General features: G+C 42.2%; 1 protein-coding gene across 1 annotated transcript in view; it reads right to left on the bottom strand.

Annotated features, from left to right (window-relative positions):
• Positions 1 to 15,074, bottom strand: part of LOC139545144 (lysyl oxidase homolog 2B) — a 49,843-nt gene extending 34,769 nt beyond the window's left edge. The window contains exons 1-3 of the mRNA XM_071352583.1: positions 14,901 to 15,074; positions 11,751 to 12,152; positions 11,201 to 11,376 (exon numbers count right to left, since the gene is read on the bottom strand). Of these exons, the coding sequence (XP_071208684.1) occupies positions 11,201 to 11,376; positions 11,751 to 12,111 (537 nt within the window). The 5' untranslated portion in view covers positions 12,112 to 12,152; positions 14,901 to 15,074. The remainder of the gene's footprint in view (positions 1 to 11,200; positions 11,377 to 11,750; positions 12,153 to 14,900) is intronic.
• Positions 15,075 to 15,341: the final 267 nt, after the last annotated feature.

Genomic DNA, 15,341 nt, shown 5'->3' with positions numbered 1-15,341 from the left:
GTGTGTGTGTGTGTGTGTGTGTGTGTGTGTGTGTGTGTGTGTGTGTGTGTGTGTGTGTGTGTGTGTGTGTGTGTGGGTGGGTGGGTGGGTGTGTCTGGGTGGGTGGGTGTGTGTGTGTGTGTGTGTGTGTGTGTGTGTGTGTGTGTGTGTGTGTGTGTGTGTGTGTGTGTGTGTGTGTGTGTGTGTGTGTGTGTGTGTGTGTGTGTGTGTGTGTGTGTGTGTGTGTGTGTGTGTGTGTGTGTGTGTGTGTGTGTGTGTGTGTGTGTGTGAGAGAGAGAGAGAGAGAGACAGTGAAAGAAAAAGAGAGAGACCGACAGACAGACAGACTTAAAGCCAGAGACAAGGGGAGAGACCTGCTCTGGTACAGTACCCCTGCCTCCCCCTAGACTCCCAGTTTCCCAGCCCCAGCTCATATAACAGGATGATAGGACATTCCTCCAAAACAAAAGAGTGAAAACTAATAAAGGTACATACATCAAAGTTGGGCAAGGCTTTGTTTCAAGGTGTGTTATCACATAAATCAACTAACTACAGTAAAGATATTTTCATCTAAACTTTTCAAAAAAAGAGTACTGTGCCCCAGTCCTTTATGATGAAGCACCATTAAACCTTACTTTACTTTATATCACTTTAATAAACCTCAATGAACCACCTTTATGGTGATGTATTTACATGGATGTTTCAACAACAGATGTTCAATATTGAGTCCACAAATTTGAACCAAAGAATAAACTTATTTCAAGATGTGTTCTGTATAATTTCTAAGAGCCCACAGTATGCTGTTTGTTCCTCACCGAGGATGCAGAGAGATTAATACATCTCAAATATTTCCTCCTGAAATTCTCCTGCAATGGAACACATTGGTGTCTACATAAAGTCTGCATTGATAAAAGCTGCTCGCTGGTTAGCCAAGAATGACCTGCATAAACACTGAGGAATGCTCAATGTTGAAAGTTGGTTAGAGCAGAATGTACCCTAATGCATGTGCTTGATCACAGGTCAGACAACCACACAAACCTCACTTCTAAATCATGTCTATACAGCCACCTCTATTTACAAGCTGAAATGATGTGGGAGGATATTACTAAGGATAATAGAGAGGGCAAGATGTTGCTCCTGACCTTTTCATGACCTAACTAGGAAAAACTCTGGGCACTAATCTTAAGATGCTCTATGCCAAACAACCTTAAGGACATGACTGAAAAGAATGTGTGTGTGATAAACACATGAGGAACAGAACATTTATATTTATATAATAATAGTCTTAATGGAAAGCACACGGTAACTTCTCAGAAGAGCACTGGATGTCCTTTACTGTTGTTTTAAAGTGCAGATGACTGAGACACAATGCCACTAAAACTGCAATCCATACAAACCTATAAACTGCACGGCCCACAAAGAAAATTCTTGCTCAGTTCAAATGCTATGGGTATTTTCCAGAGTTATAGTTAACCTTGGTTACTTGAAACAGAAACTTAGAAAGAATGCAAGTGTACTAACAACAAGGTATTCACAGGGGAATCGGTCAAAAATGTTCTAAGAAGCCAAAGGTAGGTGACACATGCATGCAAGCTTCAGGTTTCAACAATAAGTCCTAAGTCTTTGAAACATTTCCTTTGTGGTTCCTTTGTGGTCGACTGGCCAGCAATTACCCTGAAGTCATCGCAAGTGTCCCACAATGAAAGGGAAACAGTCTCTAAAATGTCTCTAAAATGTAGGCAGAAATGTTCTCACCCCAAGCACCTACTTTGAGTCCCCATACCTCTCATCATCCCCCACCACAGTATCACACTAGTCTGTCGTCATGCCTAACATTATACAGTGTCCGTCCCAAGTGGCACCCTATTCCCTCTATATGACACTACTTTTGATGGGCCCTGATCAAAAGTAGTGCACTATAAAGGCAATAGGGTGCGATTTGGGATAAAGCCAAGTGTAACCTCAATCTGAAGCTGTGAGTCACCACCACCATCAAATGACTGTTTCCAGATGATAAGTTAAAGTGAAGTCTCCATTAAGTCTGTGCCTGCGCTCAAATGTCAGCCTATTCAATACTCAGTGCACTACTTTTTATCAGAACCCTATGAGAACTGGTCAAAAATAGTGCACTACATAGGGAATAGGGTGTCATTTGGAACATAACGTGTGTGTGGAGGGCTTTGCCTCAGCCTGGCTGTGTTTTACATTGCTTCTGTGTGGAGCTAACCCGGCGTGCCCCACATCTCAGTGAATGGAAAAGATGAGCCTGATATTCTCTCAGTGAATATCACAGCTTGAGACATCACAAAGGGCTGAAGGCGGACTCCAGATGTCTGGACCTCTACAGCGCAGCTCTTTGGAGCATTATAATCTCTACCTTTTGTCTTTATAAAACTCACCAGAGGAAGTGAACTGGAGCCATTCTTCCTCATCTTGTCCCATTACAGGAGTTGAATAGCATTGGAATTTGACTCAAACTTGTAAACTGTGTACGGTCACTTCTCTGAAAAGAAAAGTACTTATTGAGGATGTAATTGAGGATGTTCAGCTATGGTGTGGGCAAGGGGGGCAACTTTGGTTTTAGAAGTGTGGGGGACATAATATATAAATATATATATACAGTACCAATCAAAAGTTTGGACACACCTACTCATTCAACGTTTTTTCTATATTTTTACTATTTTATACATAGTAGAATAATAGTGAAGACATCAAAACTATGAAATAACACATATGGAATCATGTAGTAACCAAAAAAGTCTTAAAAACCAAAAAAGTCTAAAAAAAAGTCTTAATTTTGTTTTTGAGATTCATCAAAGTAGCCACCCCTTTGCCTTGATGACAGCTTTGCACACTCTTGGCATTCTCTCAACCATCTTCATGAGGTAGACACCTGGAATGCATTTCAATTAACAGATGTGCCTTGTTAATTTGTAGAATTTCTTTCCTTCTTAATGTGTTTGAGCCAATCAGTCGTCTTGCGACAAGGTAGGGTTGGTAAACGGAAGATAGCCCTATTTGGTAAATGACCAAGTCCATATTATGCCAAGAACAACTCAAATATGCAAAGATTAATGATAGTGCATAATTACTTGAAGATATGAAGGTCAGTCAATACGGAACATTTCAAGAACTTTTAAAGTTTCTTCAAGTGCAGTCGCAAGAACCATCCAGCGCTATGATGAAACTGGCTCACATGAGGACAACCACAGGAAAGGAAGACCCAGAGTTAACTCTGATACAGAGGATAAGTTCATTAGAGTTACCAGCCTCAGAAATTGAAGCCCAAATAAATGCTTCACAGAGTTCGAGTAACAGACACATCTCAAGATCAACTGTTCAGAGGAGACTGCGTGAATCAAGCCTTCATGGTTTAATTGCTGCAAAGAAACCATTACTTAAGGACACCAATAAGAAGAAGAGACTTGCTTGGGCCAAGAAACACAAGCAACTGATATTAGACCAGTGGAAATCTGTCCTTTGGTCTGATGAGTCCAAGTTTGAGATTTTTGCTTCTACCCGCAGCGTCTTTGTGAAACGCGGAGTAGGTGAATGGATGATCTCCACATGTGTGGTTCCCACCGTGAAGCATGGAGGAGGAGGTGTGATGGTGCTTTGTTGCTGACACTGTCTGTGATTTATTTAGAATTCAAAGCACACTTAACCAGCATTGCTACCACAGCATTACGCTGCAGCAATACGCCATCCCATCTGGTTTGGACTTAGTGGGAGGATCATTTGTTTTTCAACTGGACAATGACCCAACATACCTCCAGGCTGTGTAATGGCTATTTGACCAAGAAGGAGAGTGATGGAGTGCTGCATCAGATGACCTGGCCTCCACAATCCCTCGACCTCAACCCAATTGAGATGGTTTGGTATGAGTTGGACAGCAGAGTGAAGGAAAAGCAGCCAACAAGTGCTCAGCATATGTGGGAACTGCTTCAAGACTGTGAGAAAAGCATTCCAGGTGAAGCTGGTTGAGAGAATGTCAAACGTGTGCAAAGCTGTCATCAAGGCAAAGGGTGGCTACTTTGACGAATCTAAAATGTAAAATATAATTTGACACAATGTAGAAAATAGTAAAAATAGGTGTCCAAACGTTTGACTGGTACTGTGTATATATATATTTTTTTTTATCCATTTGGATAAACACTCCAAACAGTCTACCCGACCACTCGGAGGCGTCCGCATGGTCCTAAAGCACACCGTTGCCTCGTTATTTATCACATTCCAATGAAAAACGGGGCAGGGACAAAATTGCAATTTAAGAATGTTCCCCCTGTCCCCAGTGAAAGTTGCACCTCTGGTGTGGGCTGTCAACCAAGTAACCCAGAATCACCCTGAAACACCCAGTCCTGGTGGGGCCATACTTGCGGAAACTAAAAAAGTTTCAGTTCAAGGTTAAGTTTAGGAATCAGCCAATTAATATCATTGACATAGTGTCACGTGATAAAATGCTACATTGTAGTTGGTCCCATCAGATAAGCTGGCACACGTTAGCCCTAAGTTAACCTCACAAGGGGGCAGTGATTATTTCCTGTAACAAATTCCTCAGCAGCCTATCAAACTTTTTCTCCACAAACCAATGTAATTTCTTAAAATAGGTCAACTCGACCACCAGAGGGATACATGTAAACCTTGAATTTGGAGGTGTCAGTCATCGCTGGAGTCAAATCGAGACATAATTTGAGCTGACTCTCCTGGAGAGTGCTGGTCTGCACTAACTCATAAAATTGGAATGTGAACTCTTGAGGGCCTGCAGTGAGTGAGCGGAACAACACATAACACTCTGCCTTTGGTGGCAATTAGCTGCAGGCATTTATACAAAGGGTAGGTGTAATCCTGAATGCTGATTGGTTAAAAGTGCATTCCAGCTGGTGTCTATTCCACAAGTTACCAACGGCTAAATCTATGACATTATAATGCCCTTTTTACACTGTTCCAACTGACTGCGCAATCCACTGTCTCATCAGCCCAGGCAGGGAAGTTATAAACTTCATCTCCACTATAAAAAGCACCTAAACATTATCTCCCATTTCTTTTAGACTAACATTTAGTTTTCAACAGTGGAGATTTGTATAAACCTTGCTGTCTGTCTGTCCGACATTTGCAACATTGTTTCAATACTCAAATTCGATCTCCAACTGTCCCATAGGAATGAACTTGTAGGGGTCGGGAGTCGTGACGAGGGAGAGAGGCAGGCAGAGTTTCTCAGCCAGTCGAAATTATGAATCAGCTGGCATCATTTCTATGGATATATACAAATCCACTGAAAAACAGTGTCCTGACGAGAGAGCACATTTCTATGCCAGGTGAAATCGTGCCTCAATATCTCATTGTTATGGATGTATCCAAATAAATGTCACTAGAAAACAGCTTAAACAAATGCAGCTCCTGTTGTTATTCCGGCTGCACTGTTTGACGTGACTGTAAGTCAGCCATAGTTGGCTACCTAGCAAGCAAGGGATATTAACGTTGCCAGACAGATGGCAATGGAACATTTAGAACGTCCATTGATACAGAACAAAAAGACTGAACGACTGGGTCCCGTCTCTGGCAACCGAACCAATAGAACGAACGACCAGCTGGTTGGGAAGCAAGCCTAGATTTGTTTCAGGACTATATCTTGAGAAAGGATGAAACAGTATGAATAAATTCATAAAAATAAAGTTTTTAATGAAAATATGTCAATCATTATCTAAATATGTTGGTAACTGCAAACCATTACAGACTACAAAAGGAAGCACAGCCGAGAGTTGCCCAGTGACACGAGCCTATCGGATGAGCTAAACTACTTCTATGCTCGCTTTGAGGCAAATAACACTGAAACATGCATGAGAGCACCAGCAGTACCGGAAGACTGTGTGATCACGCTCTCCGCAGCCGATGTAAGTAAGACCATAACTTCTTATGGCTGCAGGGGCAGTATTGAGTAGCTTGGATGAAAGGTGCACAGAGGTGCCCAGAGCAAACGGCCTGCTCCTCAGTCATGGTTGCTAATATTTGCATATTATTATTAGTATTGGATAGAAAACACTCTGAAGTTTCTAAAACTGTTTGAATTATGTCTGTGAGTATAACAGAACTCATATGGCAGGCAAAAACCTGAGAAGTTCCACTTCCTGTTTGGATTTTTTCTGGGGGTGGCAGATTTTTAACCAAGCTCTCATTGAAATTACAGCAACATATGGATGAGTTTTCACTTCCTACGGCTTCCACTAGATGTCAACAGTCAATAGAACTTTGTCTGATGACTCTAATGTGAAGGGGGGCCGAAGGAGACAGGAATTAGTCACCACTGCCACAAGCTGACCATGCTTTCACCATGCGCGTTCACATGAGGAGGACCTCCGTTCCACCGCTCATCTGAAGTCAATCTAATTCTCCGGTTGGAACGTTATTCAAGATGTATGTTAACAAAATTCTAAAGATTGATTCAGTACATCGTTTGACATGTTTCTACTGACTGTTACGGAACTTTTGGACATTTCGTCACGTTATAGTGGACGCGATTTGTGACTTTGGAATTGTTTACCAAACGCGCTAACCAAAGTAGGTAATTGGACATAAATAACGGACATTATCGAACAAATCAAGCATTTATTGTGGACCTGGGATTCCTAGGACTGCATTCTGATGAAGTTCATCAAAGGTAAGGAAACATTTATCATGTATTTTCTGGTTTCTATTGACTCCAAAATGGCGGCTAATTTTATTATATTTCTGAGCGCCGTCTCAGATTATTGCATGGGTTGCTTTTTCCGTAAAGTTTTTTTGAAATCTGACACAGCGGTTGCATTAAGGAGAGGTATTTCTATAATTCCATGTGTATAACTTGTATTATCATCTACATTTATGATGAGTATTTCTGTTGAAACGATGCTGCTATGCAAAATCACTTGATGTTTTTGGAACTAATGAATGTAACGCGCCAATGTAAACTCCGATTTTTTGATATAAATATGAACTTTATCAAACAAAACATGCATGTATTGTGTAACATGAAGTCCTATGAGTGTCATCTGATGAAGATAATCAAAGGTTAGTGATTAATTTTATCTCTATTTCTGCTTTTTGTGACTGCTATATTTCGCTGGAAAAATGGCTGTGCTTATTGTAGTTTGGTGGTGACCTAACATAATCGTTTGTAGTGCTTTCGCTGAAAAGCATATTTGAAATCTGACACTTTGGTGGGATTAACAACAAGATTACCTTTAAAATGATATAAGACACATATATGTTTGAAGAATTTTAATTATGAGATTTCTGTTGTTTGAATTTGGCGCCCTGCACTTTCACTGGCTGTTGTCATATCGATCCCGGTAGCGGGATTGCAGCCCTATGAATAAGACAGGTCAACATTCACAAGGCCGCAGGGCCAGACGGATTACCAGGACGTGTACTGCGAGCATGCGCTGACCAACTAGCAAGTGTCTTCACTAACGCTTTCAACCTCTCCCTGTCCAAGTTTGTAATACCAACATGTTTTAAGCAGACCACCATAGTGCCTGTGCCCAAGAACACTAAGGTAACCTGCCTAAATGACTACCGACCTGTAGCACTCACGTCTTTAGCCATGATGTGCTTTGAAAGGCTGGTCATGGCTCACATCAATACCATCATCCCAGAAACCCTAGACCCACTCCAATTTGCATACCGACCCAACAGATCCACAGATGATGCCATCTCTATTGCACTCCACAATGCCCTTTCCCACCTGGACAGAAGGAACACCTATGTGAGAATGCTATTCATTGACTAGCCTCAGCGTTCAACACCATAGTGCCATCGAAGCTCATCAATAAGCTAAGGATCCTGGGACTAAACACCTACCTCTGCAACTGGATCCTGGACTTCCTGACGGGCTGCCCCAAGGTGGTAAGGGTAGGTAACAACACATCCGCCACGCTGATCTTCAACACAGGGGCCACTCAGGGGTGCGTGCTCAGCCCCCATCCTGTACTCCCTGTTCACTCATGTCTGCACGGCCAGGCACGCCTCCAACACCATCATTAAATTTGCAGACGACACAACAGTGTTAGGCATGATCACCGACAACAACGAGACAGCCTATAAGGAGGAGGTCAGAGACCTGGCCGTGTGGTCCCAGGACAACAACCTCTCCCTCAACGTGATCAAGACAAAGGAGATGATTGTGGACTACAGGAAAAAGAGGACCGAGCACGCCCCCATTCTCATCGACGGGGCTGCAGTGGAGCAGGTTGAGAGCTTCAAGTTACTTGATGTCCACATCACCAACAAACTAACATGGTCCAAGCACACCAAGACAGTTGTGAAGCGGGCAGGACAAAACCTATTCCCCCTCAGGAGACTGAAAAGATTTGGCATGGGTCCTCAGATCCTCAAAAAGTTCTACAGCTGCACCATCGAGAGCATCCTGACAGGTTGCATCACTGCCTGGTATGGCAACTGCCTGGCCTCCGTCCGCAAGGCACTACAAAGGGTAGTGCGAACGGCCCAGTACATCACTTGGACCAAGCTTCCTGCCATCCAGGACCTCTATACCAGGCGGTGTCAGAGGAAGGCCCTGAAAATTGTCCAAGACTCCAGCCACCTTAGTCGTAGACTGTTCTCTCTGCTACCACACGTCAAGCAGTACTGGAGCGCCAAGTCTAGGTCCAAGAGGCTTCTAAACAGCTTCTACCCCCAAGCAATAAGACTCCTGAACATCTAGTCAAATGGCCACTCAGACTATTCACATAGACTGCCCCCCCTCTCCACACCACTGACACTCTCTGTTGTCATCTATGCATAGTCACTTTAATTAACTCTACCTACATGTACATACTACCTCAAATAATCGGTGCACCCGCACATTAACTCTGTACCGGCATCCCCCTGTATATATTGTTATTTTTTACTGCTCCTCTTTAATTACTTGTTACTTTTACCTCTTAATCTTATCCATATTTCTTGAAACTGCACTGTCGGTTAAATACTAGTAAGTAAGCATTTCACGTGACTAATACAATTTGATTTGATTTGATTGACCCGGTATAGAAGTGATAATGCCCTCGAAGCCGGTGTTTTAAGGACATATAGGCATATATACAGTTGAAGTCGGAAGTTTACATACACCTTAGCCAAATACATTTAAACTCAGTTTTTCACATTTCCTGACATTTCTTAGGTCAGTGAGGACCAGCACCTTATTTTAAGAATGTGAAATGTCAGAATAATAGTAGAGAGAATGATTTATTTCAGCTTTTATTTCTTTCATCACATTCCCAGTGGGTCAGAAGTTTACATATACTAAATTAGTATTTGGTAGCATTGCCTTTAAATTGTTTAACTTGGATCAAACATTCCGGGTAGCCTTCCACAAGCTTCCCAGAATAAGTTGGGTGAATTTTGGCCCATTCCTCCTGACAGAGCTGGTGTAACTGAGTCAGGTTTGTTGGCATCCTTGCTCACACACACTTTTTCAGTTCTGCCCTCAAATTTTCTATAGGATTGAGGTAAGGGCTTTGTGATGGCCACTCCAATACCTTGACTTTGTTGTCCTTAATCCATTATTCCACAATTTGGAAGTGTGCTTGGGGTCATTGTCCATTTGGAAGACCCATTTGCGACCAAGTTTTAACTTCCTGACTGATGTCTTGAGATGCTGCTTCAATATATCCACATAATTTTCCTCCCTCATGATGCCATCTATTTTGTGAAGTGCACCAGTCCCTCCTGCAGCAAAGAACCCCCACAACATGATGCTGCCACCCCCGTGCTTCACGGTTGGGATGGTGTTTTTCGGCTTGCAAAAAACCTTTTTCCTCTAAACATAACAATGGTCATTATGGCCAAACAGTTCTATTTTTGTTTCATCAGACCAGAGGACATTTCTCCAAAAAGTACAATCTTTGTCCCCATGTGCAATTGCAACCATAGTCTGGCATTTTTATGGTGGTTTTCGAGCATTGGCTTCTTCCTTGCTGAGCGGCCTTTCAGGTCATGTTGATATAGGACTTGTTTTACTATATAGATACTTTTGTACCTGTTTCCTCCAGCATCTTCACAGGGTCATTTGCTGTTGTTCTGGGATTGATTTGCCCTTTTCGCACCAAAGTACGTTCATCTCTAGGAGACAGAACGCGTCTCCTTCCTGAGCGGTATGGCGGCTGCGTGGTCCCATGGTGTTTATACTTGCATACTATTGTTTGTACAGATGAAAGTGGTACCTTCAGGCATTTGGAAATTGCTCCCGAAGATGAACCAGACATGTGGAGGTCTACAAATTTTTTTCTGAGGTCTTAGCCTAAAAGAAGCTTCTAAAGCCATGACATCCTTTTCTGGAATTTTCCAAGCTGTTTAACGGCACAGTCAACTTAGTGTATGTGAACCTCTGACCCACTGGAATTGTAATACAGTGAATTATAAGTGAAATAATCTGTCTGTAAACAATTGTTGGAAAAATTGCACAAAGTAGATGTCCTAACCGACTTGCCAAAACTATAGTTTGTTAACAATACATTTTTGGAGTGGTTGAAAAACGACTTTTAATGACTCCAACCTAAGTGAATGTAAACTTTCGACTTCAACTGTATTTAACACCAGTGCCAATATATCCTCCAAACACAGGCTTCTCAGGCATTATCACTTAAATAAGACATACCACTCTGAGGTGCTGAATGAACCCTTTAGGAGCCCAGTAGGTATGAGGTATGAGTTAGTAGGTATGATTAGTTAGTTTGTTTCTGGTAGCCTCACTTTCACTGAAAAATGTATTGTGGGCTTCTGTACTTTGAAGTCATCATTGGGTTCAAGCTGTGATTTTGGCTTGACACTTTTTTCGAAAGCCACGTGTACTACTTATGTCAAAAGGTGTGTCTGCACTCTGCACAGAACAGCTCAATAATAAAAAGACCAGCTGTGAGGGCCTTCTTGGATGAGGAGTCAAGAGCCAAATGTTCTGGAACATTGCAGTGCAAGAATCTCAGTCAACAACAATGTCAACCAAAGCCTCTCCAGGGCCATTTCCTGGACACAGATTAAGCCTAGTCCTAGAATTTTGTATTTTTTTCACGCAACTTTTAACTTAAGTCCAATGACGTCGTGGCATTTTTGGTTCATTTCACATTGATTTCACGTTAGTTGACAACTCAACCAAATGTAAATCAAAAATGGGTTTGTAGTGGGTTTGTAGTGGGTTTGTAGTAGGTTTGTAGTAGGTTTGTAGTGGGTTTGTAGTAGGCAGGTTGTTTACCTCCACATTATTGGCCATGGTGTTAATGAATTTAAATCCTGGAATCCTTTTATCGCTGCACACCACGCCCACGTCCTCTGTGTGCTTGCAGTCGGAGACGCCGATCCCGTTGGACATGCACAGTGCCAGGGTCTTCTCTTTCCCAGTGCACTGGACATTGTCAAACCAGATGCGCCCTGAAAAAAAGCAGGATTCTCAACACATTGTAGAGACATCAAGACCTCCGTAGGGAGGAATCTTTTTTCACCTGACCAGTGGTAGCTAGCGAGGCCAAACAGCCAAGCAAATTTGGAAAAGTGACTGGACACTGGCAGTAATTCTGCTGCTGAGTTGTACACTCACTCCCTTATCCCTACCGTATCTCTGCTATACATGTGGATTATTCATTTTGGTGAAAGATGAGTCAGAATGTTTTGTAAAAGCTTCACTGGGATAATTGCTTAACATTGGCCAATAAAAAACATCCCTGAAAATAGAGTCAATTATTTCCCCTTTTCCTTATCATTACACACATGCATAATGGGTTGAAGTGTAATAGCAGACATTTTACCTTCTCCTTTCCCATATTTAGAGGACGGAGACCAGGAGACGGCCTCCAGGTAGCCCAACTCCCTGCACACCACCTGGGCAGAGTGAATAGAGAAGTCATCATCACAGACCGTGCCCCACTCGCCATCATAGAAAACCTCCACGCGCCCCTCGTTGTGCTTGCGCTTATCCCCCGCCAAACGCAGCTGTATCCTGGGTGTGTCAGGTGGCAGCTCCGGGGCAGTGTACTGCTCCTGCTCTGGCTCTGGGTAGCCCTGTGGATAGCCGTGTGGGTAGCCTAGTTGTTCATACTGGGCCCGACACAGCTTTAACAGGCCCAGCAGGATGGTGAAGCAGTAGGGGAGCGACCACGGGGCCAGCATGGTGGTGTCTGTCAAGTCAGACAGTAGACAGAAGAGGTTATCTGTGGGAGAGTAGAGAGTAGGAAAAGTACATTACTCATAAAAAAAAAAAAATCCTTTGGCTACTTTGTCATATGTTTTTTTACTGAGAGACTGGTGGTTGGAATTCAGCTAAAGAAGTACCCTACATTCAAAGTATTACAGTGACACTGATTGAGGCCACTATTAAGTGGAGGAACAGAGTTGTGGCATGATGTCATCATGAGGCATGAAGTCACAGAGAAAAACACTGATTTAGAGCATGTCCTGACTCCTGCTCCGAGGTGCCCTTTGGAGCCTTGTGAGTCAGTAACAACGAGCATTTAAACACACAAATGTACATCTGTAGATCACATCTCCTATCCTCAGACCTGAGCAATAGTGTCTAAATCAAGTTATGGTCTTATAACCAGTATCAATTACATTCAAAGATATGTATGACAGATGGTTTTAATCAAACAGCATAACTCCTTTTAAGACTGCTGAAACATTTCACACAAAGCACTGAGCCATTGAACTGCTGGATCTTTCTATTTGCCAGCATCTTTCTTTTTCCCTCGCTGTAACGTGGCAGTTGGTTACACAAGTTACAAAACATAGATGTTACAAAATCAAGCCCAACAGCTGGCATCAAGCCCACAGGGTGTGTATCTCCCCACAACGGCACATAGGCGTCATACCCAGGCTGATGTTTTCTTTAAACCACATAGATAAAGATCCACACATGTGATCTGGAATATAGGATATATGAACCGCAATCTTTCATTTAAACTCAATTCTGCTTCAGCACTCTAAGATTAATTTAGGGTCTCAAAGTGGAACGCAGACAGTACAGAATCACAAAGAAGTTCCTAGAGCAAATATAAGGTAAAGATTCAACAGTATAAGATGGACCACCCCATGAAATGGTGACCTCTTGGATCAAACAGAAGTCTCCTGGCAACAGCCAATCAAACAAGGTATTCAGGAAGCTCTGGCTCCCTTTGGTCTTAAGTAAAAACCAATATGTCCAGGCAGAGAAACTCAACACATCAGCATCTATCAACAATCTAGAACGCTTCTTTTACTGCTTTTAAAAAAGAAAGACACTAATTCCATGATGAGACATAGAAGAATGGCATACTTGTCTTTTCTCCTCATGTTTCACCGTGAGACAGCTAGACACATAACTACCACTGACTAGGGATAGCAGGGCATCTGGGTCAAAGGGAGGAGGTTCCGGGGTCAAGATGTCAGGTCAGAACAAAGAGTTAGAGCCTTCCTAATATCTTGCTCAGACCGTTAGACTGTTTAGAATGAACTGGATCATTCTAGATAGAAGAAGTCTGTCTTATCATGCATGGTTGGCGATCAAAAACTCTATAAATGCATTATACATATGCAGCTCATAGAAAGTGTTACCAAACCATCAACTTGAATAGTTATTTCACTGTTCCTTCTAGGACAAGATAGTAAAGTAGAATCAAGTCAGAGAACTCCTGGCACATGCCATTTCTTTTACAGGTAACTGCCAAAAATAAAGGAAACACCAAAGTGTCTTGATAAGGTGTTGGGCCACCACAAGCTGCCAGAACAGCCTTGGTATAGATTCTACAAGTGTCTGGAACTATTGGAGGGATGCCACACCATTATTCCATGATAAATTCCATAATTTGGGGTTTTAATGATGTGGAAAAAGCTGTCTCAGGCGTGTTCAATTGGGTTGAGATCTGATGACTAACACACACACAAGTCACACACACACACACACACACACACACACACACACACACACACACACACACACACACACACACACACACACACACACACACACACACACACACACACACTTTAAACCCCCTATGGTCCTTTGAGACCCCTCTTTCAAAGTTACTGAGATCTCTACTTCTATCCATGGTAGCCAAAATAATGGGCAACAATCTTTATATGTGACCCTATTAGCATGATAGAACTCAGGAACCACACCTGTGTGGAAGCACCTGCTTTTAATATACTATGTATCCATTTAGTCAAGTGTTTCCTTTATTTTGGCAATTACCTGTATATGACAGAAGAGCACATCCATGTAATAATACACAATATAGCCATATAACATTCTCTGCAACCTAATTACATAGCTACTATAGGCTATAGAGATTGAAAGCACTAATCGTCATTGGCAAGAGTGAGAAATCAGCTTGCAATCATGAAGTCCACAAAAGCAAAACACATTTATCTCCTCCTGTAGTCTACTGCATCTAAACTGTAGTTGAAAACACTATGCACCCTACAGCACACCTGGCTGTAGGGTGCACAGTGTTTTCAACTACAGTTTAGATGCAGTAGACTACAGGAGGAGATAAATGTGTTTTGCTTTTGTGGACTTCATGATTGCAAGCTGAACATATCACAAACCCCACAACTATCCACACCTGGCATAATTTATATCAGAGATCCCACAATGATGACATCATCCTTGTTTGGGAACCATATAAAACAAACTGCGGTGAATTCCATCTCAGTAATATCCTACAGTATTACAAGCAAATAGAAACTTCTATAAGAATTTGGTACAAATAAGACATACCGTTCAAGCAGATCAACGTGAAATCAAACTGCATTTGGTTATATGTGGTGTGGCATATAAGGATAAAGCATAAACACCTAATTTTACATGACAATCTCAAAGACAAAAAGTCAAACACATTTTTTCTAATAATATCCTTAAATAATTGTTGCATTAACAAACTTTTCAAGTTATTTCCAAATACTTTGAAAAAAGTTCTCACCACAGACGACTTTTTAAAAATCCTCTTGATCCTTTATTGAAGCCTATAGATGGCTGTCTAATATCATGCCCAAGTCCCAAAATCGTCGCTTTACTCCCCAAAGATTGCTATGTGCCTTACGGATGTTTTACTCCGCTAAACTTTCACTCCCACATGCAATTTCAATACCGCCTTCGACCAAATTACGCCTTGTGCAACTGCCCAGTAACGCCCACTGCTGAAATGACCTCATCGATGGCTCGAGCGCTGAAATTGGAATAGCCTGAATTCCTATGGATTTGGAGCAACACCGGGGACGCGATAGCATCGCAGAAGGGCAGCAAAAATGATCCTAGGTCAATAGGGTCCGGTGCAGCTCAACAACCACCTTGCTTTTGTGCCACATTGGTAATTTCGGCACACAGAACCAAAAAGCACACCCTTGTCATGAATTGAGTGTAT

Source organism: Salvelinus alpinus, chromosome 19 (genome assembly GCF_045679555.1).
Source record: "Salvelinus alpinus chromosome 19, SLU_Salpinus.1, whole genome shotgun sequence".
Lineage (NCBI taxonomy): Eukaryota > Metazoa > Chordata > Actinopteri > Salmoniformes > Salmonidae > Salvelinus > Salvelinus alpinus.
The sequence above is the reverse complement of the archived record's forward strand: the minus strand, read 5'-3'. Positions and strand labels throughout refer to the sequence as shown.